This window comes from Lemur catta, chromosome 14 (assembly GCF_020740605.2).
Source record: "Lemur catta isolate mLemCat1 chromosome 14, mLemCat1.pri, whole genome shotgun sequence".
Classification (NCBI taxonomy): domain Eukaryota; kingdom Metazoa; phylum Chordata; class Mammalia; order Primates; family Lemuridae; genus Lemur; species Lemur catta.
In genome coordinates, this window is record NC_059141.1 from 14,006,931 (window position 1) to 14,033,934 (window position 27,004).

A 27,004-nucleotide genomic window follows, 5' to 3' on the forward strand; every position below is an offset into this window, starting at 1 on the left:
CTGCAACACACATTTTGTCCCACTTCAGGTAATCTTATACCAATTTGGAGTTTATCCTCCCAAATTCCAAAAATTTTATACTGCTCCTTTTCTGGTTACATGACACATGTCATTGGGGAGACAGCATTTGCATAGATCTGCCATGGGGCCTGGGCAAGGGAGTGCTGGAGACTACGGGAAGACAAAGGGCTTCCCTGGTATCAGCTAGGAAATGAATATCCCAAAACACACAGGCCTGGTAGAGTGATAGGTATCTTGATTTATGCAGTGGAAATAATGATGATGATCATGAGGACAGTTATCATTTAGTGCTGACTGCAGGGTCTGCCATCCTGACCACCACGTGGGCATCACCGGAATGTCCAGTGTGGATGGGCCTCTGGGGGAACAGGCTCTGTGAGGGCTCATGGCTAATCCCCACCCATTCGGAGAGGGGAGCTTTACTGATTAAAGTTTTCAACTGACCCAGCAGGGTTACTCGGAGGAGTATGAGGAACACCAACACCGGGGAAAGGGCAGCTTCCCGGCCATGATCACCCCAGCTTATCAGAACGCCAAGAAGGCCAATGAACTCGCTAGTGATGTAAGTACCGCGGCGTAGGAATGGCCTGCAGAGCCACGGGGCAGAGAAGGGAGACTTTGAAGGCTGTGCTTACTGAGATCTGTACAGATACATTCATGAGAGCTGAGCCAAAGTGGAATGTTAGCCCGGCCCTCAATTCCCATCCAAATTTCTGATGTCTGCTTTGGTCACATTTCTCTGCTTCCAAGGAGATGGATATGGACAAACAGCATAGCTCACTTGAGGCTATTGGGAGCAAGTACAGGTGCCGGTCAAGACGGATAAACTGGGACTAGGAGTGTCTTTGCCAAAGGGCCCATGTAGAGATGGTGCATTTTAGGGGACAAGTGGATTAAAACAAGACTCATGATGATCAAACTGGGTGTAAGCTAGTGATGAAATGATTTTTATTTGCAGAATGCTAGCCAGCTGGCAGTCCTTGAAAGATAGGCTATAATTAAACTTGGTAAAGTGACATGTTCACTGCAGATCTTAACGTGCCAACTTGATCTTGGTCTCTAATCAGAACCTAGCGTTCATTTCACTCCCTTTGGCATTTTCCTTCCTTTCTCTTTCCTTTCTCTTTCTTTTCCTCTCTTTCCTTTCCACTGCCAAATAACTATTTGGTTATTACCCACTTACCCAGCACATAACCATCTTTGCCTCGAGGAAGGAAGTCAAAACACATTACTCTGCCCCTCCTTAGCAGGCTAGCTGGTAAAAGATATTGAAACCAAGGGCAGAATGGGTTTGGAATTACAACTTTTCCTATGATCATTTTAAGACTGTTTTTTTCCCCCATGCAGAATTAGAGTGTAAAGTGTAAAAGTGTGAAAAGGGCCAGTAAAATTAAAAAAAAAAAAAACCCAAACAAACGTGAGTTGTAGATTTAATGGAGCCCACATGAACTTTTTTCTTTCAGAAAATTCTCTTAGGTAAATGTTGACATTAAATCTGGGGTAACTTTGGAGTGATTTCTCTCACAGAGCATGGAAACAGCAAGTCCAGACTTTGTGTGTTTCTTTCAGATAAAATACAGGCAGGACTTCAATAGGATGAAAGGCGCGGCACATTACCACTCTCTTCCAGCCCAAGACAACTTGGTCCTCAAACGGGCTCAGAGTGTAAACAAGCTTGTGAGTGAGGTACGTATACGGGAAACAGTCACACTGCCCCCTCTTTTATCTCCTACAGCAGGTGAACGGGGTGACCCTATAATAAAAAGCCTCAGTTAAGACTGTGACACCACATCTACTACCCATTGGTCACCAGTTTCCAAAAAACAAAAACGCAATTTACAGGAGAACCTAGAATCAAACCAATTAAATCTTTCTCTGGTGGTTTAAAAGTTTCTTCCCAAATCCTTACGGGGCTGTAGATATGAAGTGCCAGGCAACAGATTTCTAGCTGGCAGAAAAAATACTGGATGATCCAACTTTTGAAATAATATATTGTTATCCTAGAGTGGAAATCAAAGATCAGAAAGAGTATTTCACCATGGAAGCTCTCTCGTCCTCTCATTATTGTAGTCAGAGTTCTGAGAATCTATGTACGTGTGAATTCCCCTTACCTGGCAGGCTGAACTGGCAGCCAGAGGCATGTGTGTTGTTTGGCTTACCCAGCATTTAAGACTTTTTAATTGTGAGGACTGTTTGGCAAGGAACTGTTCCCTCCGGGCCCACATACCCTTCTCAAGCCTTAGCATCTCTTCCCGGCATCTTCTCTCATTTGCATTTCTTATCTGGGCTCTGTACTTGAGCTGGCAACCTCTGGCAACAAGAACAGTTATGACTGTGAAAAGTACTCACATAACAAGTTCTCTGCAACTCAGAAACAGATATGCAAATGGCCAAAACTATTTTTCTCCTCTAACCACTAAAAGCCAGTCTTTTATCTAGAAAGGTAACCCATGGTCCTCTAACTTTAGATGGCTCAGAGTCCCCAGGGTGACATTTCCTGAGAGTCATCAGGACCCTCAGATACTCTGAAGAAGTTGATAAGTGCTGAGGCCTTAAAATATGCATTTTAAACACATGTTCCATATAATTCTGATGCTCTAGACCAGAGGCCAGCAAATCACAACCTGAGGGCCAAATCTGGCCCACAGTCTGTTTTTTAAATAAAGTTTTATTGGAACATAGCTATATCACATTTGTTTACATATTATCCATGGCTGCTTTGGAGCTATAAGGGCAAGGTTGCGTAGTTAACATGTGACTCAAAAGCCTAAAATATTTACTGTCTGGTCATTTATAGAAAAAGTTTGCCACCCCTTGCTCTCACTCACCAAACATTAGATCTAGATGGGACCTTTGCCATTTTTAGGCCATCACTTTGTTATAGGCCTGGAAAAGTAAACTGTCTTGTTCTGTTTTGTAGAGACTTTTAGGGACAGAACTGGAACCAGACCACTGGTAGTGCAGTTCTACCACCCAGGAATAACACTGTTAATATTTTGACTTTTTTCTATGTGAATATACTATAACACAATAGATGAATTGAAAAACATACATTTATAGAATTAGAATTCAGCTGTATATATAGTTTTGTATACTTTTTCAAACTTTGTATCATATTGTGAGCATTGTAATGCATCTTACATACTTTAAAAGGCATATCCCACCGTAGTGTCATAAGGTAACAAATTAAGTTGCATTTCCTTTGTTAAGAGGTCACAAGTGAAACTTCAATGTCTTTTTACCCTTATTTTTAGCCAGTAAGACAAACCAGCGTTACCTCTATTAATGGTAATTGGTCTTAGCTGCCTTCTGCAATTCTCTGGGACCACCTGGAGTCTATTTAATAACTATAAACCTCACATCTTACATCCAGGCACCCAGGAGAGCTCAACTAGCCAACCAATTTTAAATTAGAAGACACTCTGTATCTGAGTGGTCTCATTTATTATATTTCTTTATAAAGTAGCTTTTTTATTGAATTTTATTGAGGTATACATACAAAGATGTGCACATACCATACGTGTACAGAGGGAAGGATTTCCAGAAGTGGACACATCTATGTTACTATCACTCAGATCAAGAAACGGAACGTGACCAGAAGTCTGAACACCTCCTCATAATCCCCCTGAGACATTCCCCCCGCCCAAGAATAGCAGCATGATTTCTAAAACCAGTTTTGCCATTTTTTGAGCTGTATTAAATCTTACAACATTTGTTCTTGAAGGGGACTAGATATGTTTAATTTTCAGAACAAAACTGATTTTTTACTTATTTATGATTTTTTTTAACAAAGGACAACACATACTGCTAACTTATAGTATCCTATGCCCAGTATTTTAAAATCTTGGGTTGAAAGTTTTCTAAAAATATACTAGTCAAGTCCTGGAGACATTCAAGAATGACTTCGGGTTTGGTTCTATTGTACATCTGGTGTTTTGATTTCCAACCAAGGTGGAGTATAAGAAGGATCTGGAAAGTAGTAAAGGTCACAGTATCAACTACTGTGAAACACCTCAATTCAGGAACGTGAGCAAGATCTCAAAATTTACCAGCGATGTGAGTTGTTAATGCTAAGTGTTTGGGTACTTTTTGTGAGCTTAATTTCCATGTCTCCTAAGAGACAATCTATGTGAATGCATCTATGTGTCTTGGAGAAGCATGGCCTTTTAGGCACAGATCCTATGAGTTTTGATTAAGATTGCCTGCCAGGATTGGTCTATGTAGTGTTAAGTTCTGTCACATAACCTGGTTCTCCCCCACCCACCCCAACTTGACCTTGAGTCCTGAGGGCAGTACCTGTCCTCTGCATCCTCTTGCATCCCTTGTGTGCAGCACAGTGTCTGGCTCCTACTGAGGAATGCTGGCAAGAGAGCCTGGCTGAGCATGTGACGTCCCCTCTCAATATGACTTTGTGCTTCTGAGTTAAGACACAATCTCATTTAACCATTTTAGTCACCTGGGAAGCCAGACATTATTTCCCTATTTTACAGATGAGCAGATACGCTAGAGTGGCATATGCAAATTTGGAAATTCTCAGAGAAGGTCTGAAGATGCATTTTTGAGAACATCAAGGACCTATACTAGATCCTACAATTTTATTTCTGTTTAGCTGCACATAATAGTAAAATTTAAAATCACAAGGGACTTTGTAAGGCTTGGTGAGGAATTTATTTTGCATAAATGCAGTGGTTAAGAGCACCAGCTTTGGAGCCAACTTTATCTGTTTCCATGGTTAGCCAAGCGGCAGACTTGGGGGCAGTTGTTTAAGCCCTCTGAGCCACTCTGCCCATCTGTATAATGGGGGCAATAATAATTTCTTCCTCCTCATGGAGTGCTTATGAAGATTAACTGAGATAAGTAGGATCATATCTGATGTATACTAATAAATAGTATTCTGTTTAAATACTCACAACGCCTGGAAACTCAATGGCATCCCAGGGTAGGTGATCTTAACGTAGCTTCATTAGAAGCTACCCCAAATTTCCTACTTAGTCCTTCTCATCATCCTGTTTTGGTCTTCTCTTTATTTGATGAGCAGCATTTGGAATATGACGTGACTTTTTTCACATGATTGCAGTATTGACCAATTTTTAAATCCCAGAATTTGGCAAAGTTTAGGTTTGATTGTTCATATATTTAGAAATGAAGATAATAGCATGTGGTGATTTGTACCAGTCCCAGCATGGGGCTTTGCATGCAGTGCCTATACAATCAGTGCTTGTCCTTTAGAGAGCTCCACACTCTCGGGGAAAGTTTTCACATTGGAAAAATGTGAGTTTAAAATTAAAAACATAAAACAAACAAAAAATCAAGTCTGTTTTGCACTGTCTAGGTGCATCAGATCCCATGTTCCCTTGTCTGCAATTTCTTCCTCCAACTTCTTATGCTTGCTTGAAATTTAAGTTAGTTTTTAAAAAAATGTCTTATTTTGTATTCAATGCTATGCAGACTGTTTAAATAGGTTATATTTAATCATTTATATTTTTGATTTAATGCATTAAGATAAGTAGTTTACCTTCAACTAGTTGGGAAGAGAATACTTTTGCTGAAAAATTTGTGTTTCCACGTAGAATAAATATAAAGAAGACTACCAGAACCACATGAAAGGCCACTATGAAGGAGTTGGTATGGACAGACGCACTCTCCATGCTATGAAAGTGGGCAGTCTGGCAAGCAACGTGAGTCCTTTTGTGCAAGGGCCTGTAGGGATGGAGGGGCTGGGACATGAGGAATTCAGCCAATTCTTTTTCAATCTTTTTTTTTTTTTTTTAAAAAAAAGCTGTGTTTTATTGCATAAAAAACTGACACATAAGAATGTCCAAATGTTAACCAGTACAACCAAAGCTAGGTAAAATCTCTGAAAATTTTCAAAGGCTTCAATTTATGTATCCTAAGCTGTCTCTGGTTTGAAGAAGTACCTAGATTTATTATAATTGATCTAATGTGGTAAAAACTTTCAATTTCTGAGAGGTAAAGAGAAATGAGTGAGCATGATTCTTACTTGAAATTCCCCAGGTTTCCAAAGCTTTTGTGATTCATTTGGAGTTTGTTGGTTGGTTAGCTGGTTTGTTCATTTATTCATTTATTCAATCACTGCATTCATTGAAGGTAGTGAGATAACAAAAGAGATCATGTCCCTGTCTTCCTCTGTAGCATGGAATCTATTAATCTTTCTTTGGCTTTGTCCACCCAGTTTATAGGTTGGCGAATGCCAGGTTGTAAATCTTGGAGGTAAAGGACCCTTAAAGGAAACTGATTTTGTTATTACAACATACAATGTCAGATTTTCTCTGCATGAGAATGTCAAATTTGACCTTTAAAACAAATTTAAATACTCCGAAGATGTTTGACTTTTCATGTATTTTCTTGGGGTTAGTTAAGAAGCTCTTTCATTGTATACCCATGTACGAACACTTCTTTTTTAATGAAAGTGACAAGAAGTTCCACAATTAATAAGAAAGATAAAATAAATGTGCTACAGATGAAAGTTAACTAATTTTGGATTCATTAAGAATTCAAATTCAAGGCAAAAGTGTGAATATAATTTAATTTTCCTTGGAGGTGATAAAACTGAATTAATTTTGTTTCTGGATATTTTAAAAATATTTCTGATGACATTCAAACAAGGTCAAAAGAAAGTGGGGAGAGATTTCTCTTTCCTTATTCTTTTCTTTGTGTTTCAGATTGCCTACAAGGCTGATTATAAAAATGATATTGTCGACTATAACTACCCTGCCACTCTCACTCCTTCCTATCAAACAACAATGAAACTGGTGCCCTTGAAAGAGGTAAGTCCTCTTCCAGTAACTCTGCTTCAGTACGTGACACTTCATTCCTGTGGAGTGATTTGTAGGTAGCAAGGTGGGAAGAAATACAACAGTTCATAGGATGGTGAAGGAATTGAGAGGGGGAAACTCTTTTATTGCACTAAGAAGTCCGTTTATATATGGTTGCAAACTCCTGCATTTTCAACATAAAGTGGCGACAACTCTGGTTTTACCTTCAAAGTAACCCGAGGTTAAGTTTCTCCTCTTAGAATTTGGTGGGTTATGTCTGCTGGGGACATTTCAAATAGTGGTTCCTTAACAATGATAACCTCTTTTTTTTTCCTTTTTAAAAAAGCTTTGGAGTGTGTGTTAAGGACTGAAGGAAGTAAAATAAAATGAATACAAGTTGAGAGGAAGTGGTAATGTCGACTTAATTTTTTCTCAGGAGCACATGGGAAAGTATATATAGTTATCCCTTAATTTTTGCAGCAGTGACTTTATTTATTTATGTGAAATATGTGCAATTACTTAAGTTTATTGTTTTCTGAGTATAAGAATTTGACTACAAATTTATTATAGAAAATTAAGAAAATACAGAAAACTGCAAAGAAAAAAGTCATCTACTAGCTTAAAAAGTACTTAACATGGTACAGAACTGAGTTGGTGTCATGGATCTCTGTCAGTGAGGGTTATCTGCAATCCACCAAAAATTTAACAAATAATTCAACATCTATTTATGAATGCCCAGTGCTACTTTCCTTCCCATTCCTTTGAGATCAGCACAACCCTAGTAATTGACTTGGGTGTTGATAAGTTTTCACATCTCTCTGTCTCTCTCTTTTGCTCAAAGTGGAGTAGTAGGATTCAGCTGGGTATCTTCAGGGTCTAACACAGTGTCCAGGACATTGAAGGGCAAACATTGGCAGGTGATAATCTATTGGATGAAAGGAGCTTTTCAAGTGTGTAATAAAGCACGTGGGTGAGAATATAAAGGGCCTAAACTTTGCTTCGCCTTTTCTCAAGAAGTTTGGTAAGGTCAACTTACTTATTTCACTGCAGTGAAACCCAAAGTTAAACTTGACCACTGCCAAAGCTATTTTTTTTTTTTTTTTTGGCCACACACATTACCTGGGAAGTTTGCAGGTCAAATGTACCTCATTAAAAGTTGTGAGTGCATTTGCGGTAGAATTCTAGAAATCATACCTATAAGTAGCACCAACAAAACAAGACAGATTCCTACAACTCCATGTTCCCATTATAACATGACTTGCTATTACATCTGTCTATATAAAACTCTGGATCAAACTATGCACCTAGACTATAACTAGCCCATCTGGGGAAATCTGATAAAAGAATTAAATTAGACTGGATTAGAAATATGAATTGAGTTTAGAGGTGAGTTCTAAACTGGCAGCCCATGAGCCACATCCAGGCTACAGAAGCATCCTGTTTGGCCACACAGTATTTAAAAAAAGAAAAAAATTGAACCAGCATATAGAAGTTCTGAGTTCACATAAAAATTAATATTTTTACCTTTTCTTAAAACTCTGGGAAATTTGGCCCTAGTTCCTATGTGGCAGCAACTGGCTGGGACTGAGTGGTGGCTGTTCCCTATTGTCTTACCTTACTTCACCCTACCTTCCTGGTTCTGGTGTGCATTTGAGTTTATCACCCCTGATGTAAGGACATCAGTATTCAGGAAGTTTGGGGAATCCATTGACAAGAACGTTGTGGTCTCTCTGTCTGGTAGCCTTAAAGGTGGTAAAATAGCTGTGAAATTAAATAAACACGCATGGGTCCTTAATTTGAGAATATTCCCTTTAGACAGATTTTATAAACACCAGTAGAATTAAAATGAGACTCTGTCTTTTGCAAAAAAACCCTTCAAAATGCAGATTGAAGCAATGGCCAAGCATTTGTGATATTGCAAAGATGTGATTAATCATGGAGACTGTTAATTATGTCCTGCAGAGAAAAGTAATTGTGCTTTGCAACATACTTAATGCAGAATTACCGGAAAGGAATATGCCATTTAAAAATATAGTTTTTGTGACATTTTGTCATGCATAATTCTGAATTCTAATAGACTCTATTATGAGATAATAATGTTTCCCTCTGAATTAATGCATTAGGAAGCCACTGTACTCTAATCTCATTAATAGTTGACATTGAAATGACTTTATATTTCCTAGTTTTCTTTACATACCCCCATATCCAAAACTCAGAACATGCAAAAAGTTTTCTCCTTGAATAATTAACTAAAAACCACAAAGCAATGCTGTCCTTTATTTCCAAATCTAACAAAACACTCTGTGGCCCAGTGTCCAAAGCACTCTGTTTTTTCCTAGGTCCTGTTCTAGAATTTAATTTGTAAGTCATTTATTTGTGGCCTGGAATATATTTCCCTGTCTAAATGATGCTAGCTCTCGCTATGGGGAACCCTTTGTGTGTCTGTAAAATAACAAGCTATAGTTCCAAGCACACCAGTTTTGGCAAACCAGGATTATAGTGTATAGGTTAAGAGCCAACTTAGGTGGCAGACTTCTGGGATTTGAATACTAGCTCTGACACTTACTAGTTGGATGACCTCGAGCAAGTCACTTAGGTCTCTGTGCCTCAGTTTCCACATTGTAAGGTAGGGATGATAATAGTGCCTACCCATAGGGTGGTTAGAAGGATTAAATGAGTTAATATGGGTGAAGCACTTGGAATAGTGCCATGCACAAAGTAAACATTGTGTGCTAGTCATAATTATTTTTAGCTGGTATTGGGACAGGCAAGAATGAAGTGATTACAAGACCCAGGGATGACATGGAGTATGCAGGCTAGCACCTAGTGGGCCCAAAGTGGCTCTTAGGTCCATTTCACTTGGGTCCCTAGACTTTAAAAATATTGAACTATTTTCCAACATTTAACAATTATAAAATTTTGCATAATAGTATGATTTTCTGATTTCTTTGGAATAATTGGAAAATCTGGGCTTAGAGGAAGGGAGCTAAGCAAATCTTAGAGAAAATAACAAGTGACATCTTGGGCCTATTTTTAACAGGTCAACTATAGGCAAAGCATCGATAAGTTGAAGTACAGCTCCGTGACCAACACTCCACAGATTGTTCAAGCCAAAATCAATGCCCAGCAACTGAGTCATGTAAGTGACCTGCCCTTGCCCAGCTGGACTTGGGGCTCTTGCAATAGGTTTGAGGTTTCTGGGCAGCTGACCCTCAAGGATTTGACTTTCATTAATGGTGACACATATAGCCATGAAATGACCCTCCTTCTTTTAAACTTTTTATTATGGAAAGTTTCAAATAGGTTCAAAAGTAGAGAGGATACTTTTCATTTGGCATCTTCCATCTATTAATTTCAAACATTCACAAAATTACAGGCTTCCTGGTAAAATGCCTTTCCCAGAAACTCCTTCTCAGCTCTAGATCCAAGGGGAAAGTGGGAAAGATAGTACTATCCCCAAAGTTCTTCTTCTGCCCACATAAAAACCTTACAGATTTATTTTAAATCCAACAGGTGAATTACCGGGCTGACTATGAGAAAAATAAGTTGAATTACACATTGCCACAGGACGTACCTCAGCTGGTGAAGGCCAAAACCAATGCCGAACTCTTTAGCGAGGTAAGCAAGCCACCAGGGGAGAAAGCTGGGGCTGTGCATGGGTGTGAAAATGAAGATAACAGGGTGGTCCCACAAGTAAGGAGTGTTCTGTTCCTGAGAGAGGTTCATCAAAGGCATCCATCACGTGATAATGTTGAAATTTGCTGTCTCATGGTGCATGGTAGTTCGTAGTTCACTAGGGCTAAATTGGTCATAGCAATTTAATACTCATTATACGAACACGTGTTAGTTACAGTGTGCGTGTGAACACACACACATTCCTCACTATCGTTCTGATGGCCTGGCGATTTGCTGTGTGTAGGGAATTCAAGTTTTAAGAAGACCAAACTTAATCATCAGACTCTTCCTGGAGTCACAAGTAGGCTGTGATTAGGCTTCTGACTCTAGAGGGGATTTGTGGGGCAGGAGAAGATGTTACATTTTACCAGTTTAGAATCTCTTTTCATATACCATATCAAATTTATTCTCATAGCAACCCTAAGAAAGATAATATGATATTCTTCTTGCAAATGGTAGACTGAGGCCCAAAGAGGTAGTTGCCCAAAGTCACATGGTTAGGAATAGCAGAGCGAGGGGAGCATAGGGGTCTTCTCTTTGTCCTGTCCCATTACCACCGTGCTGCATAGCCCTATGGCTAAGAAATCGATGAACTGTGTTCATAATTACTATTATCAGTTTGATCATAATGGCCAAAACTCTGGTCTGTGAATAGATGAAGAAACAAACTTTGCTTTAAAAAAATCCTCTTTCATTTTGGCAGGAATATGAATAGCAACTCCTATTCACCTGTGTTTTTGTTTGTCAGGTTAAGTACAAAGAAGGCTGGGAGAAGACAAAGGGGAAAGGCTTTGAGATGAAGCTGGATGCCATGTCTCTGCTGGCCGCCAAAGCCTCTGGGGAGCTTGCTAGCAATGTAGGTTTTCTCTCATTAACTCAGAAATGCATAAGAAATGGTTCCAATAAAATGTCAGTGGTCCTGCAGAAGAAAATAATGATCGCTAACATTGTAAACATCACAATACTTTAATCTTCTTCTGGATTCTCGAAAGACTGAGAGGTGTTTTTTCAGAATTGTTCCCCTTGCACTTGTTAAAACCAGAGCCCCTGAGATGGCAAAGTTTCTCTCTCACTCACGGTAGACTTTCTTCTTTCTCTCAAGATTAAATACAAAGAAGATTATGAAAAAACAAAAGGCAAAGCCACGGAAACTGCCGACTCTAGGCTTCTGCACTCCCTGCAGGTTGCCAAGATGAGCAGCGAGGTAAGCTCTTTTTCCACCCCAACTCCTCACTTACAGTTGTGTTACTTTAAAAGTTTTTCTGGGTCTACTTCACCTGGGACTTTTACCTTTTTATTGACTTCCCCTTGCAACTCTTTCTTTCCTGGCTTGCATTAAGAAGTTTGTTCGGTTTCTTTATTTTGTCAAAGCATGCTGTTCTTTTAAAGTAGATGAGGAGTGTGGCCTTAAGGGTGACAGCATCTACTGATCAAGGTGCAGCTGCATTTATGCATGTTACAGATGTTTACCAAGGGACCTCTATGGGCAAGACACTGCATGAGACCCTGGGAAGATAAGAACAAACGGCACATAAGTTCCTCCCTCATGGAGCTTAACTCTGCTGGGAGAGAAGGGTGGCATTGCCCATGGTGCCAATATCTTCTGAAAGCCTGGGAATCTTTCCTGCATTTTCATATCACTCCTGCACATACAGGCTTCGACTAACTAAATGGGCCTTGTTTTGGTACATCCAAGGTTGAATATAAGAAAGCCTTTGAAGAGAGCAAGACCCAGTTTCACCTTCCCATGGATATGGTAAACATCAGGCATGCTAAGAAGGCCCAAGCTCTTGCCAGCGACCTGGACTACAGGAAGAAACTGCATGAATACACCGTGCTGCCCGAAGACATGAAGACCCAGTGGGCCAAGAAAGCCTACGGGCTCCAGAGTGAGGTGAGCCCTCACTCATTGCCCTCACTCTTCCCATGCATACCTTACAATTGGATACACTTTCAGAATGATTTTGAACCTGTGCATGAGACTGTTATAAAACTCAGAGGACTAGGAAGAACTGCTAGAGATGTGCTGGGCCCAGGGAGGACAAGTGGGCAGCTGGAGAGAGAGTCAAGACAACAGAAACTAGAGGCAGAGGATTGGGATTCAGAGCTACTGTGAAAGTCAAGATGTGCTGGTAATGTGGATGGGTGGAGGGGAAGCAAATGTTGAAAATGGTAAGAAAATCTTGCAAAAGATTTTTTGCAGGCTGGCAACAAAGGTCCTTGGTCAAAAATATGAGAAATGCTGTTTTTGCTAAGGTTGTGGTGTCTCAACACTGAGGTAGAACATGCTATTGTCGTTACAAGGTGAGCCCAGTGGCTTCACTTCCCAAGTAGAGATCTGCCTGAGTATTATGGAGCAGGGAGCAGTTCTTCTAGGAAGACAAGTGCAGGATCAAGATCTTCCTAACTCTCTCGTCACCTTTGTCCTGTCTGCATCCCTGTGTCTGATGAGAGCTTTGGGGTTTTTCTCTTGCAGCTGCAGTACAGGGCTGACCTGGCATGGATGAAGGGAGTTGGGTGGCTAACCGAGGGGAGTCTCAACTTGGAGCAGGCCAAGAAGGCTGGACAGCTGGTCAGCGAGGTAACCTGCGCGTAGGCCCCTGGCCTCCAGCGGTGCTCAGCCCCCGGGGTCCTAAGAGTGATCTCTTCCTCTGATTTCCCCTCTGCACCCCCCAGGCTTACTGTGGATGTGATTCAAAAGGGATTACTTCTTCATTTTGCATCTGTAGCACACCCTGAACTAACTTTTCATACCCTTAAACTTCCTGGGATGGTATTTTTAGGAAGCCTACCATTTTACTTTAAGTAGCAGTTGCATCCAAAGAAGAATTTGGTTTAGAAAAGTTGTAATGTATATGAGAAAAGTGTATTTCTTGTGTGAGGAGCATGTGGTTTCTTCCAAATCAGAGAGTCTGGTATTTGGAGGCCAGTGTTCTCATTATCCCTCTGCCTTAAACTCACTACAGACTTCGGGCAAGTCACTCAACCTTCTGGGTCCTTTTTCCCTCGTATAAAAATGAGAAGGTTAGATGGACACTCTCCAAGGTCCCCGAGTCTCTAAGCCTGTGCTTCTCTTCATGCCAGGGAGAGCTGGCTTTGGCAGCAGGCAGATGAGGACTTTTGAAGGACATTTCATTTGCAAGTGTGACTATTTCAGGAACTTTGTTTGGGATCTGCAAAGGGGATTCTTGCTTCAGGGCCAGGAAGGCTGAGTCGGCATCTCTATTGCAAATGAGAGTAACAGTGATTGTAATAGCTGCCACTTATGGACTTATAATAATTACTTAATCAATGGTGTCATTTATTGACCACTTTGTGTTATATACATATTGCTGTTTGCAGGTCACCATAGCCCTATGTGAGTAGATACTATGGTTATCCTATTAATACAGGATAAGTAAGACTTACATTACGCTTTAAGTAAGTAGCAGAGCTGGGATCCGTACAAGTGTGTTTGATCCAGTGCCCCAGCTCTTGATCACAGGCAGTTTGGCATCTATCTGTCTTGGGCAGGGGTGCGGTGGGGTGGGGGAAGGCCCAGCCAACTGGTCTTTAGCCTTAGGAATGTCAGTTTCTATCTCACTTCCTGCACTGCTTCCTCATTTTTAAGCTCCTTAAAGTGGATATCATCTACTTCACCTTTTTTGCACCCCTATTGTGCTCTGAAAAGAGTGGATTCTTGGCTCCTCAGTAAGGACTTCACGATTTGGCTAATGAAGAGTCTGGGATGACCAGGAATTCCAACAATGGGAGGGCAACGTGGCTTCCTTCAATTATGTGATGAAGGAGTTTTCCCATTCAACATAGTGGCACTCGGAAGGAGAATTAGAAGTCTCTCTGGAATGTTTTTCTCTAGATTTTTTTTTCCTAAAAGGAGGAAATTTGGAGTTTCCAATGTTCCAATCACTATTTTGGGGTCAGTTGTAGCTATAAGCCTCTTGCGGATGGTCCCGGAACCAGGCTGAGCTCATCTCTGCTGGCCGCACTGCGGGAAGCTTTTGCTCCCACGGCCGTCCTCAGTGGCCACCTTTCCCAGCAACTCTGGCTACTCCAGTGGAAAAACCAAAGGAGCTAATCTTTAGGAAAGACAAGAAGTCCCCGCGGGGGGACAGAATTGGCACATTTGAAAACTTGCCACTTAATTCGTGGCTGTGAGATGGGAACACTATGAGGACAAGACCTCAGCGATCTGGGGGATAAGAAGCTGTAGAGATGAACCCCGAGTGCCAGCCCTCTGTCGGTGGCTGCTGGTGCCTCCCCTTCCTTAGAGCTGATTGCATCCTTGATGATCATGACAACACGGTGGATAATGGTGACACTTGTGTCCTAAACACTGTGCCAAGGATTTGACTCACACATAAAGCATGGCACTGAAGCCTCCGCTCCACCCCAGGGCAAGGCAGCTTCTGCTGCTGTCCCCACCGTATATGCAAAGCAAGGGTGGCTCAGGTCGATTCAGTGATGTGCCCAGTGTCACAAAGCTAGAAAGAGGGGGAGGTAAGATTTGAAGCTCAGTCTTCATGGTTTTGAAGTCTATGTTCCCTCCACCTCACTGTTCTGTGTCAAGCTTAGGTTTATAAAATGCATACATCCCAGGGCACATGGGAAATACAGGATTCACTAGAGGGAATGAATTACATTTTCCATACATTAATAGCAACTAAAACAAGCTCCCCAGAGTGGCTGTCTCAGGGCTGTGTGGTTCTGCATAAGCTGCAGGACCAACTGGAACATTCCCCCAAGGAGACCCTTGGGCCACAGAAAGTGTGTGTGTGTATGTGTGTGTGTGTTGGGTGGCAGGGGCAGCCCAAACCTAATGCTATGGGGTCCGTCTTCTTTGGAAACAGAAAAGCTACCGGCAGAGGGCGGATGAGCTGAAGTTCACCAGCGTGGCAGACAGTGCCCAGATGGAGCATGCCAAGAAGAGCCAGGGGCTGCAGAGTGGGGTGAGTCCTGGGCTGCCCTTTCTCCACCAAGTGCTGTGTCATGGGCCTGGGAACCTCCGGGGACAACAGCAGGTGTTGCCCAGGCACGATCCAAGAGCCAAAGAGCCTTCCCTTTAAATAGGCTGGCTGGCTTTCCACAGGCCTCCGGGCTGCTTCTGAAACTGGGCAGCAGGCCCCACTGCTTCACCCACGGCACTTCTCCCTGGGTTATTAGGGATGACGCAGGACCTACTGTATTCCCTTTCAGCTCAATATGCCCCAGTTCCCCTTTTCTTCTTTCTCCTTCTTCTGTCTCTGCACCAAAGACTATAATTCTGGAGCCAGTGTAGAATTATCTTGGAGATAATTTGCTTCTGGGATGTGGGCAGCTCATGCCCACTTGAGCTCAAATACGGGGCTAGAAGGATGAGGTGCTACATATGTTACTTACAGATTAGTGTTCAACATTGAGCAGCTTTTGCCACAATCTGGCTAGCACCTTCCTAGCTTCCCTTCCTAAAGGCCCAGGTACACCTGCCAGAAGGGAACTGTCAACATAACTCAGAGTCGGCAGAAGCCACTGTTTGGAAACTCAAAGTCGGGGTTAGAGGGGAAGGGAGAGAGAAAGAGAAGAGTGATGAGTTTTCGGTGGAGATGTCTGCGTGTGCTCACTTTCCTGGTGTCAGTAGCTATGAAGGCATTAAGATTAATTATGGGGGTGCAGGAAGCAGAGTGGGCCTCCTATTTTTCCCACCTGGGGAGTCTGTGCTAATCTCAACCCTGTAGGGGGTACTTTTTATGGTTGTGGACAGTGTAGATGGCAATACCTTGGGGAAGTTGATGCCATCTCAAGGGACAGGTGTAAACACAGGAACCCTAGAGGGGTTTTCAGGTTGGTCTTCCGGCCACGTTTTTCTCCCAGCTCCTCCCTGCTGCTTCTCCTGCCTTAACCTCGTTTGCTGTCTTCCACCCCCAGAGTCTGGTCTGGTGGGTTTTGTAAGGGACTTTCTGTGCAAGTCAGAGAAGTGCCAAGCAGAAATAAAGACACCGTGAGCAATGCCACCCCACCTACCCCTGCTCCTGCTGCCTGCTCCTGATTCAGAGTCTCTCCAACAGGTGGCCTACAAGGCTGGGAACGAGCAGTCTGTCCACCAGTACAGCATCAGCAAAGATGAGCCTCTCTTCTTACAGGCCCGAGCCAACGCTGCAAATCTCAGCGAGGTACAGCAGGAAGGAGGGAGTGGGCAGCTGTGTGTAGCCACCTGGTGAACCAAGCCCACCAGCTGCATTGGTGGTGGCTATGTCCACGGAGGTTACATAATCTGGCCATTCAAAAACAGCTTGCCCAGTAGATCTGGCTCCAGATCAGTACTGGGGGGAGTGGGAGACGAACTTTCACTGGGGTGAGCTGGTGGAGCCACCAAGTATGTCCTGGTAGGAGGGAGGTAGGAGGCAGTGGTTGTTCCAGGGACCAGAGTTGAAACAGTCTCAGTGGAAGGGAGTGAGTAAGAGCTCAAATGTTAGCTCCAAACTGCCTGGATTTGATCCTTGGTTTTGCCACTTACTAGGTGTGTGACCTTGGCCAAATTCTTTACTCTCAGTTGTCCCATTGGCAAATGAGGCTAATACCTGTCCTCTCCTCATTAGGTTTGCCATGAGGCTTCAGTGACCTCATACACAAAGCAGTTGGAGAAGTGAGCGCAGTGGTAGCCATTAGACATGAAAGTACCCGTGGTCCCGACTGCCTCCCTGTCTGTGTCTTCCCAGAAGGGGCCTTACTTGGGTCACCCTGCTCAGCTCCCAGGTCTTTGGGTCCTTACCTAAGTCATCAGTAGGGGAAAAGCCAGATGGAGAAAGAGAAACTAAATCGGTTCATACACGGAAAGGGAGGGGAGCCTTCCAGAAGAAAGATCTTGAAATCTGGAGGGAGAGGCAGGAGAGGGAATGGGAGGAGCAAGGAAAACACCCAGGTGGACTAGAGGTTGGAGGAGCGGGAAGGGAAAGGGGGCGGGGTGCAGCTGGGTAGATTCCAGCTCTACCATCTGCCAGCATTGTTACTTCAGGCAGAGGTGAAGAACAGACTGCAGAAATGTGGCTGTGTTTGCATTGTTTTCCACCTTTGGCTTGGCTTTGAGACTTCCATGAAGACTCCTAGTAGTTCTCACGGCTTCTGGAGTTTCATTTCTGCTTCTTTGGATTGAAGCCCTATGTGTCAAGAGGCCTTAAGACAGGAACACGAAGGCCCGGCTGTGTTCAGACTGTGCAATTTCTATGGCTGTCGGAGTTTCTGTGGAAGAATGTGATTGGTGTTGCTTTCCTAGAATGGTCATTATGGAGCCTAGAGAAGCCCTCTCATGTGAAACCCTCTCCCCTTCTCTCCCAAATCCCCTTAGAAACTGTATAAGAGCAGCTGGGAAAACCAGAAGGCAAAAGGCTTTGAGCTACGTCTTGACTCCTTGCCCTTCCTGGCAGCCAAAGCCAAGAGGGACCTGGCTAGTGAGGTGAGTCAATCCCCAACCTGTCCGAGTGATGACAGAATCCTGCCACTTTATACCCAGGAGAATCTCGAAGTGTCCAGGCAGGTTCTTAATCTCTCCCGACCTCATTGCAACAATCACCTTGCAATGACATAATCATGTCAGTGCCTATTGAACTGCTTGCTGCACATTGATTTTTGCTGTTGTTGTTGGTACTGATAGCAAGAGTAATAATCCAGATTCCTCACTTTACAGACAAACTGATGCCCAGAGACAGCCGGGGAGTTTCTTTTTTTTGTTTTTCCTTAGACAGGGTCTCGTTCTGTCACACAGGCTAGAGTGCAGTGGCATGATCATAGCTCCCTGTAACCTCAAACTCCTGGGCTCAAGCAATCCTCCCACCTTGGCCTCCCAGAGTGCTAGGAGTATAGGCATGAGCCACCGCGCCCAGCCCAGCCCATGAATTTCTAAAGATGTGGCCTGTTAATGGTTAAGAAAACCAGCTCTGATGTCAGATAGATCTTGGATAAAATCCCAGCCTTATCATCTGCTAGCATTGTTACTTGAGGCAGGTTCTTTAACTTTTCAAAATCTCAGTTAACGTGCTGGTAAATTGGCAATTGCAAAATAGTGATGAGGAAATGAAATGAATTGATGTGTATTAAATGTGTTATAATCTAATACAATCTGTTATGAGTCTGATGTGAGATAAGGAACTGGGGCCAGAATGTAAGTCAAACTCTGCTTCCCTCAATGAGAAAGTCTTGGTTCAAAAAAAAAAAAAAAAAGTCAGCTGAACCCAACAGTGGCTTAGTGATATGGTTGATTTATATTCTGCCATAAGCTCTTTATCTTATTGTCAGCTGGTAACATTTTATAAACCAGCCCTGGTCTGTGGATGCACTTTGAGTTGCACAGGTTTATCCGGTGTTTGGCTCATAGTAAGTGTTCAACAAATGGTGGCAGATATTGATGCTGATGTTGGCAGAGATGAGAGTAGAGCCTGAATCTCCCGATTCCCGTAATAATGACAATGATGAAAATAATGCTACACACTAGTATCTTGTTACAGTGTTCAAAGCCTTTTCATATTTATTCTTTCTTCTGGCCCTCATTACTCTTGGTCTAGTGTTAATTTTTTTTTCTAACAACATGTTACCTTTTGTTCCTCATACGCCTAAATATTTATTTATATATACCCCAGTTCTTTAATTTGAGCTCCTTTCTTAAACAGCAGTTGTAATTTGGCTATTCTTTGTCTTTTTCATTTCATGGCTACTTTCATTTATAGTGTTTTCACTATTATCAGAAAAGATTTTAAGGTGGTTTTCATGGAAAACAACAGGCCACTTAAAAATAAATCCAGAAAGAGTGATCTGAAATATTTAGAGAAAAGATGGAATTTCACTAGAAAATTGGTAAAAAACTGTTACCATAGCAGAGCATTTGGTTTAGCTCTGAGATTTCCAGCAGCCAAGGTGAAAAGGGAAGTAATGGATAGTAATATTTTATGTCATTGTTTGATGAAAGGAAACATATCAGTTGTTCAAAGGAGGCAAACTTTCTTTATGACTCTAATTCTGATAGGATTCTGTCAAATGGCTTTGTTTTAACTCTCATGCCTGTGGTTTGAAGCCTAACAATTCCTTTAGGACATTCTAATGTATCCCTGCTCTTTTCCTCTTCCTTAGGTGAAGTACAAGGAGGACTATGAGAGGTCCAGAGGGAAGCTCATTGGGGCACAGGGTGCACAGGGTGATTCGCAAATGAGCCACTCCCTGCACATGTCCAAGCTGCAGAGTGAACTGGAGTATAAGAAGGGATTTGAGGACAGCAAATCTCAGTGCCACGTCTCCCTGGACATGGTCCACCTCGTACATGCCCGCAAGGCTCAGCATTTAGCGACAGACATAGGCTACAAGACAGCATCACATCAGTTTACAGCTTTGCCCACAGACATGAAGGTGGAATGGGCGAAGAAGGCTTACGGCTTACAGAGTGATGTACGTGCCTGCACGCGAGAGTGTGTGTGTGTGTGTGTGTGTGTGTGTACGTGCGTGTAGACACACCCTTCCTGGTAGAGCTGTTTTGTGATAGATAGATGATAATGTACTAATTTGAGAGAAGTGTCCATTTAAATGGCTTCCCATTAAAACTACTCATTCAATGGCAAGTAAAGAAATGAGAAGAAATACCCCTCGTCCCCCACCGAGGTGCATAGGAAGGAATTGGCACCGGGGGAGGCCTCGGATGTCTTGTGAAATTCCCTCGAATAGTTCCCACCTGGGTTCTGTTGTGAATTCTCATTTTCTTCTCCCCTGCATGTGATTTTAAACAAGAAAATTGGGAGTGCAGACAATGAGGATGCGCTTCTTTCCAAGGTAGACAGGAGTCCGTAATGAGGGGCAAGGTGGATTGGGCCCCTCCCGAGCCACCCCAGTAGTGTTGGGTGGGGCCTAGCGCCACCATCCCAAGGGACGGCTCCAATTAGAGGGGAAATTAATTTACATTTTGGAGCCTTACCTGTGACTGTGCAGAAATGGGTAAGACAACAGTGGCATCTAATTTGACTCAGCTGGCACCAAGGCTGCGCCAGAAGCCGTTAATAGCCCTTTAAATGTCTGTGCACCAACAATGGCCTGCCTTTTTTTCCCCCCTTTCTCCTTTGTCAGAACCAATACAGGGCAGATGTGAAGTGGATGAAAGGCACGGGCTGGGTCGCCACCGGGTCATTAAATGTGGAGCAGGCGAAGAAGGCAGGAGAATTCATTAGCGAGGTGAGATTTCCTGACAGCCTGCAACAGGCCTGGCTGCATTAGGCGTGCGGCGTTTCTGTATAAAATTAAAATAATTTCCACTCAAAAGGCAAAGAAAAAGGCAAACCCACATGAAAGGCCTCAAAACCCAGACTAGGGCTGGTAATTAGAGAGAAACCACATACCAAACACACACCAGTGGGGGCCCATAGAGCTCTGGCAAAAACAAAGTGGGTGACAAATGATATTATGAATAATAATGATAATCAAACAGAGCTCAATTGCTACCCACCAACTTACCTTTTTAATGAAGCAACACAGGAGAGATGATGAAAAGATACATTTATTACACCCAGAAAGCCCTTTGGTGACTTTATGCACATATTCTTCCCCCCTATGCCACAGTGTAAACAGTTTTTGAATATTCACATGATGTCCAGCACGTGACATGGTCTTTCTTGGGGAGGTGCTCACTTCTGCTGCCTCACTCCTGCCTGCTTCTAGCCACCCGGGCTGGACCTTAAGGCATTCTTGCTTGTCAATAGAACTGTGTCCTCACATTTTAGGACAGTATCATAGAGCAGCGATTTGAAAGACCAGATCAGTTTCTCAGCCTTGGCACTGCTGACATTCTGATAATCCTTTGTCATCCAGGGCTGTCCTGTGCCTTGTAGGATGTTTAGCACTTCCCTAGCCTCTCTACCCACTAGATGCCAATCGTACCCTCTGCCCAGTTGTGACAACTAAAATCGTCTCCAGACATCCCCAAACGTCCCCTAGGGGGCAGAATTGTCCCCAGTGGAAAGCTGCCAGCCTAGGCTCACACAGAGGCTGGGCGCCATCAGACAACTCAAGTCCACCTCCCTGCGTGACTGTTTGGGGAGGGACTTACTCAGAAGGCAAGTGAGCATTTCCTTCCTTGCCTTCAGAGCAGCCTGGTCTTGCTGGATTCTTCCGGGTGGGAAGGGGACCATAATGGCCATAGCCCCAGCGGACTTTAGCTTTGGCAACAAGCCTGCAGGGACCTTTTTTGAGGAGACTTTCTAACTGAATGAATAGTTAAAACAGAGAGACACCTGTGCTGGTTTTTAGAGCACAGCTGTCCAGCATTGATATTTTCCCATGGGAGCGCATTCTAGTTCCCTGATCCTCGCAGAGTTGATTTTAAAGGTGGCCTCACTCTGGTTGGCCTAATTTTTAGGGACCTTGGTGAACACTCAGGGCTCAGAAGACGCTGGGAACTCAGTGGGGATGGCGCTGCCCTAACTCTTTCAGTGTGGTTAAGGAGAGGCCCTCATGGGAGGATGAGCAGGAAAAAGTTACAGGAACAAACATTTAGGTTTGAGGACTCATGAGCCCAGACTCTCACCATTGAGCCCCCTCATAAAAGGAAATGAAGAATAATGGTCGTATGTGTATAATTTAAACTTCAAGGTGATTTCCTTCACTCATCTGCGTCTGGCAGCCAAGGGGTCTTTGGGGAACCATTTAGCCCATCACATTCCTAATTTTTGCCACCTCATTTTGCAAACTTTCTCAACAAACGTCTTTATCTTCCTTGATGGCCTGGCCTCATTCCAGGCCTCAAACTTCAGTAAGAAAAGACATCTTTCTGCAATTTTTCCAATCTTCTCACTTCACACTGGCACATTTTTGGGTAAGTGTCAAATTGGGATGCCCTCTCAACTTCCAGGGAGAATGCAGGCACTGCTGAAAGAGCCACAGATGCACACACACACCTGTGGTCTAAAGCAGGAGTCAGCAAACCTTTTCTGTGAAGGACCAGATAGGAAATATTTTTGGCTTTGCTGGTCACGTGGTCTCTGTAGCAACCAGCTGGCAAATGCCCTTAGATAAAGAATGAGCATGGCGGTGTTCCAATAAAACTTTATTTACAAAAACAGGTGGCCAGCCAGATTGGGTGGGATATTGAGCTGTGTTTTCTTAAGACAACCTAGTATACAAAAATCCAACCATTTAAATGAGGGGGTATTTATAAAATAATTATTTGATTTGAGAAAACATAAACTCCGTGGTCCCATTAAAATAACAATTGTTTCAGCCCCTTGAAAATGTACTTTGATTTAAAAAAAAAGAAATTAAGCATGATGTTCAGAATACTTCAAAACTGGGTACCTAGACCTTTGCCAGCATTTAAGCTTTTTGTGATTTTTTTTGTTTGTTTGTTTCAGCATCTTTCAAACTGTGTGATGACTCCTTTCAAGAATAGCACCCTTTTTCTTGTTTTTGTATTATTTTAAAGAATTAGTACGTATATTAGCTGAACCAGGCTCTAAAGTGATCAGATAGTGTACACTCACTCACTGTTAAAAGCAAGCATTTTGATTGTGATAATATCTGCCAAGTTTTTTGTGAAAAGAAAATAGAAAGCTTAAATGGATAAATGTAACTATGAATGTCTTTCTTGCTTAGAAGACCCATACTAAAATATGTAAACAACAGCGACAAAGTATTTGAAGCTTATAAAAAGAATCCTTTCCTAAGTATGTATCCTACAGTATTTTACTGGTATAACCTAATTTTGAGATGTTTTCTTTGCACTGGGTAGAAATACTTTAATGTTAATTGACATGAGGTTATTCTTAAATTGAAACAAATATTAACCTGAAGGCACCTAGGATAGAAAGATGGAGGAAGCAGAATAATAATTATGTTCACAAATTCACTCTAATCTCAAGCAACCTATGATTTTCTCTTTCAAATGGCATGAAAGAGCAGCACAAAATTCACAGCTTTGATCTTTTTCTGCTCAACAGAAGAAGTACCGTCAGCATCCAGATGCTTTGAAGTTTACCAGTATTAAAGACACTCCGGAGATGGTCCAGGCCAGAATTAGTTATACCCAAGCAGTGGATGTAAGTGATAATGTATATACATTATGACTCTAAGAGTGGGCTCTTCTTTCAACACGGCGATTGAAGCGGAGGGGTTCTTGGGCTGGCTCCTTGTGTTGTCCTAAGGATGAAGGAGCTCCTTGTCCTTTGCTGAGGCTCCCCTTAGCGGGGGTGCTTCCTCATTAGGATGTAAATGGGGTGTTACTGCACTTAGGATGCCAAGTGGGGCTCCACCACCCCACTGTCCCACAGACGCTCTGGTTCCTTCCCATTTGCATGTCTGGAAGATTTGTCGGTGCAAAGGCCTTTCTTCCCCCTCTCCTTTTGTCTGAAAGTGTTGTTTTCAGAACTGGGAATACTGAAGCCATGCTTAGGGCTTTTTAGGACCCAAGGGCAGGAATTCTTGCTCCCTGAATTTCCCAGAGGCTTTGAAAATGATTTGGGTCTGATTTATATACATTAGACAAGCTGTTTCCCACACTCCCTTTACCATGCGAAACCAAGACTTGACCCTCAGCTCTCCCAGCGCAGGGTTTGCTGGAGATGAATGTGAACACGGAGGTCTCATAAAAATGCAATTTAGGACATGGATTCACCCTGTTTGGCTGATTCTACTGGGAGAAGCCCATGGATCCTTGCGTAGGGCAGACTTGGCTTTTGAATATCTTCAAACCATTCAACTTGCCATGAGGAAGATTTACAAACCTTGTGTGTGTGTGTGGGGGTGTGTGTGTGTGTTTGTGGGCGGAGGAAGGCGGATTTCGAAATTCTCTCCCTGGTTTCTCGATGAAGCAAATTATTCTGGTCGTGCTTTATTCGACAGACATTCCCAAATGGCCCAAATGCCTGTCAGAACATGTGATGGAGTGGTTTACAAGCTTATGCATTTAGGAATTTATAATTTCTTGATAATCAGCCCATCAGAATCAAACTGAATTCTGAGAAACAGATGGTCAAACAAGAACTTTTGTGTGAAGAAAAACAATACCTGTTTCTTCCTTACCCTAGCCAACTCTAGGGGGCACTGCTGTGATGCGTAGAAACTTAGACACAGCTGATAAGACTTGGGATGGAAACGCCTGGTTCAGAAACTTTCCCTGGTGGCTGATGCCAACTGCATGTGTCATTGCTAACTACTAGGATATCCTAAGCCCAAATCAGAGTTCTGGGTGAACAGAGCCCCAGACCCACCGGGGAGACATTTTTTAGGGCAAGAATCCTTGAGCTGAGGATTGAGGTGGGGAGAGTAAAAATGTCACATGTGCAAGAGCTGTCTTCTCTCATGCCTTCTGCATCTGGGTGTCCTCTCGTGACTTATAGTTAATAACCAAATTACTCAATGTTAACTAGACCTCATTTTCTCATTTGGCACCCTTCTCAGCAGCATGCTACGAGTGGGAAAGTTTCAGCTTGTCATGTTCTGAGCTAGGAAGTGGAACTCTGGAGAGAATGACGAGCACGTCACCTTGCTAGATGTGAAATCGGGGTGGAGGCAGGGCGCCCATGACCGTGTGTCTACAAGGAGGTGGCAGCTGCAACACCTTGGTCTCTTGGAGCGTGACTTGGCTGATGGCTGCATGGGGGGCGGGGCTCTTGGTTTCATACAAAACCTCTCTCCGTCCACAGAGACTGTACAAGGAACAAGGAGAAAATGTAAAGCATCATTACACTCAGACTGTAGACCTCCCTGAAGTCCTGCTGGCCAAGCTGAATGCCATGAACATCAGCGAGGTGAGGCTGACGAAGGGGGCACTGGTTTTAGTGACGGGAGGTCAGGGCGAGCTTCACAGGTACACACGCGATGTCCCGTACTCAGAAGAGCCCTGCACTGGTTTGATGCTCTCCTGTCACCATCTTGAAGTAGACAATATTTTTGAACAAGGGGCCCCACATTTTCATTTGCACCGAGCCCTGCAAATTGTGTAGCTGGTCTTGCAGGACAGTCCAACTTATCTGAAAGAATGAGACTAAGAAAACTGTCTGCCTGGTATAAAGAGCGTTGGTACCAAGGAGCTAAAAACTGGGAACACTGGAATATGTCCAGTGATATACATCCACTAAGTATATCCAGTGGCTGTGCCCAGGAGAGACCTGGGGGCTTAACTCCTCCCCTCCATAGTCTCTATCAGCACCCCTCCCACCATTCCTGTTCCTTGATAGAGACATTTGACTTTTGTTTATCTTACACAAAGTACCTTGCAAATGCAACCTCATGCCTCCTTCTTCCAGTCAACTTGCTGCTCAGAAAAATCTGGGTGCCTAGACTCCAAAGTCCTTACTTTTAACCTTTCCCCTCTAATCCTCTACCCCGCGCCGCACCCCACTACCCACCTCCAAGGGTAGGTGTGAAGCAGGATCCAACTCTGGTGGGTTCTGTTAAACCACAGTAATCTCTAACCCCAGCTAGGGTGGGGGAGCCACAACACACCAGATTCCCACTTTGGTAAGCCAGAGTCTAAGAACGCACCAGGTCACATGAAAGTCTTTATTGGTGCACATCTTCCCAACAGACACGTTATAAGGAGTCCTGGAGCAAACTGCGCGACAGTGGATATAAGCTGAGGTTGGATGCCATTCCATTCCAAGCGGCAAAGGCTTCGGGTGAAATCATAAGTGACGTGAGCATCTACCTCCATTACTGGGACAATGTTTCCTACTAACCGGTTTTCATTCCTCTTGCTCCCAACCCCTGCCTTCTTTTGCCTGTGGATAATATTCTCTGCTCTCCAAACTGACTGTGTTAGGGCAATCAGATAATGACCAGTGAGAAAGAACATATCTTACAACAAAAAATTACCTAGCCTGGGGTACAAAGCCCCAATGCTGGGCTGTAAACATAGACCCTGGGCAGATGAAATGCACCCTCCACAAGAGCGCTCATAAAGCAAGTCCACGTGAAGAGACTGTTAACAATGCACCCACCTTCCTCCAGCGCAGGCCGCCCACGTGCTAACGCGTCCTGCCATTTCATACCCGAGCCCTTTAGTCATTGGGAGTCTTGCATATGAAAGAATAGACCTTTTGACGACTCCCGCGCGCTTTCTTTTAACTCACCCAGTTACTGTCAAAAGAACAAAACATTTTCACCCAATACCCACCTCTTCCATTCCGTGTCCCTTGTCCCCGAGCTGTGACTCTCTCCCGCTCTCTTTCCCTTTAGTACAAATACAAAGAGGCATTTGAGAAAATGAAAGGACAGATGCTTGGCTCCCGGAGCTTGGAAGGCGATATCAGCCTTGCACATTCAGTGCACGCGACCTCGCTGCAGAGTGATGTAAGTGGGGAAGATGCGACGGGGACTGTGGGCCTCCCACCTGAGGATGCTGACGGCGCAGCGGACCCGTGTCGTTTGTCCTTCTGCGTGTGGCATTTGTTCTGTTGCTAACTTGCTACGTGGTATTGTTAAATCACTTATCCCCTCTGGGCTTCAGCTTCTTCCTCTGTAAAAATGGGGTGTTGGACTAGCTGACCCCTCTGGTTCCTTCTGAGCTGGGCAGTCTACAATTTTGACAGGTGGCC

General features: G+C 43.4%; 1 protein-coding gene across 6 annotated transcripts in view; it reads left to right on the plus strand.

Moving 5' to 3' along the window:
• Positions 1-27,004, plus strand: part of LOC123650458 (nebulin related anchoring protein) — a 62,520-nt gene that overhangs the window by 13,086 nt on the left and 22,430 nt on the right. For 3 of the 6 annotated variants that reach the window (XM_045569373.1, XM_045569372.1, XM_045569375.1), the window contains 20 exons: positions 473-583; positions 1,591-1,707; positions 3,973-4,077; positions 5,592-5,699; positions 6,705-6,809; positions 9,838-9,936; positions 10,311-10,415; positions 11,221-11,328; positions 11,575-11,676; positions 12,169-12,366; positions 12,949-13,053; positions 15,320-15,418; positions 16,514-16,618; positions 17,791-17,898; positions 19,566-19,877; positions 20,547-20,651; positions 23,408-23,506; positions 25,112-25,216; positions 25,996-26,103; positions 26,646-26,759. In XM_045569373.1, the coding sequence (XP_045425329.1) occupies positions 473-583; positions 1,591-1,707; positions 3,973-4,077; positions 5,592-5,699; positions 6,705-6,809; positions 9,838-9,936; positions 10,311-10,415; positions 11,221-11,328; positions 11,575-11,676; positions 12,169-12,366; positions 12,949-13,053; positions 15,320-15,418; positions 16,514-16,618; positions 17,791-17,898; positions 19,566-19,877; positions 20,547-20,651; positions 23,408-23,506; positions 25,112-25,216; positions 25,996-26,103; positions 26,646-26,759 (2,418 nt within the window). The remainder of the gene's footprint in view (positions 1-472; positions 584-1,590; positions 1,708-3,972; positions 4,078-5,591; positions 5,700-6,704; positions 6,810-9,837; positions 9,937-10,310; positions 10,416-11,220; positions 11,329-11,574; positions 11,677-12,168; positions 12,367-12,948; positions 13,054-15,319; positions 15,419-16,513; positions 16,619-17,790; positions 17,899-19,565; positions 19,878-20,546; positions 20,652-23,407; positions 23,507-25,111; positions 25,217-25,995; positions 26,104-26,645; positions 26,760-27,004) is intronic. The other 3 variants (XM_045569377.1, XM_045569374.1, XM_045569376.1) reach the window with 2 other exon arrangements.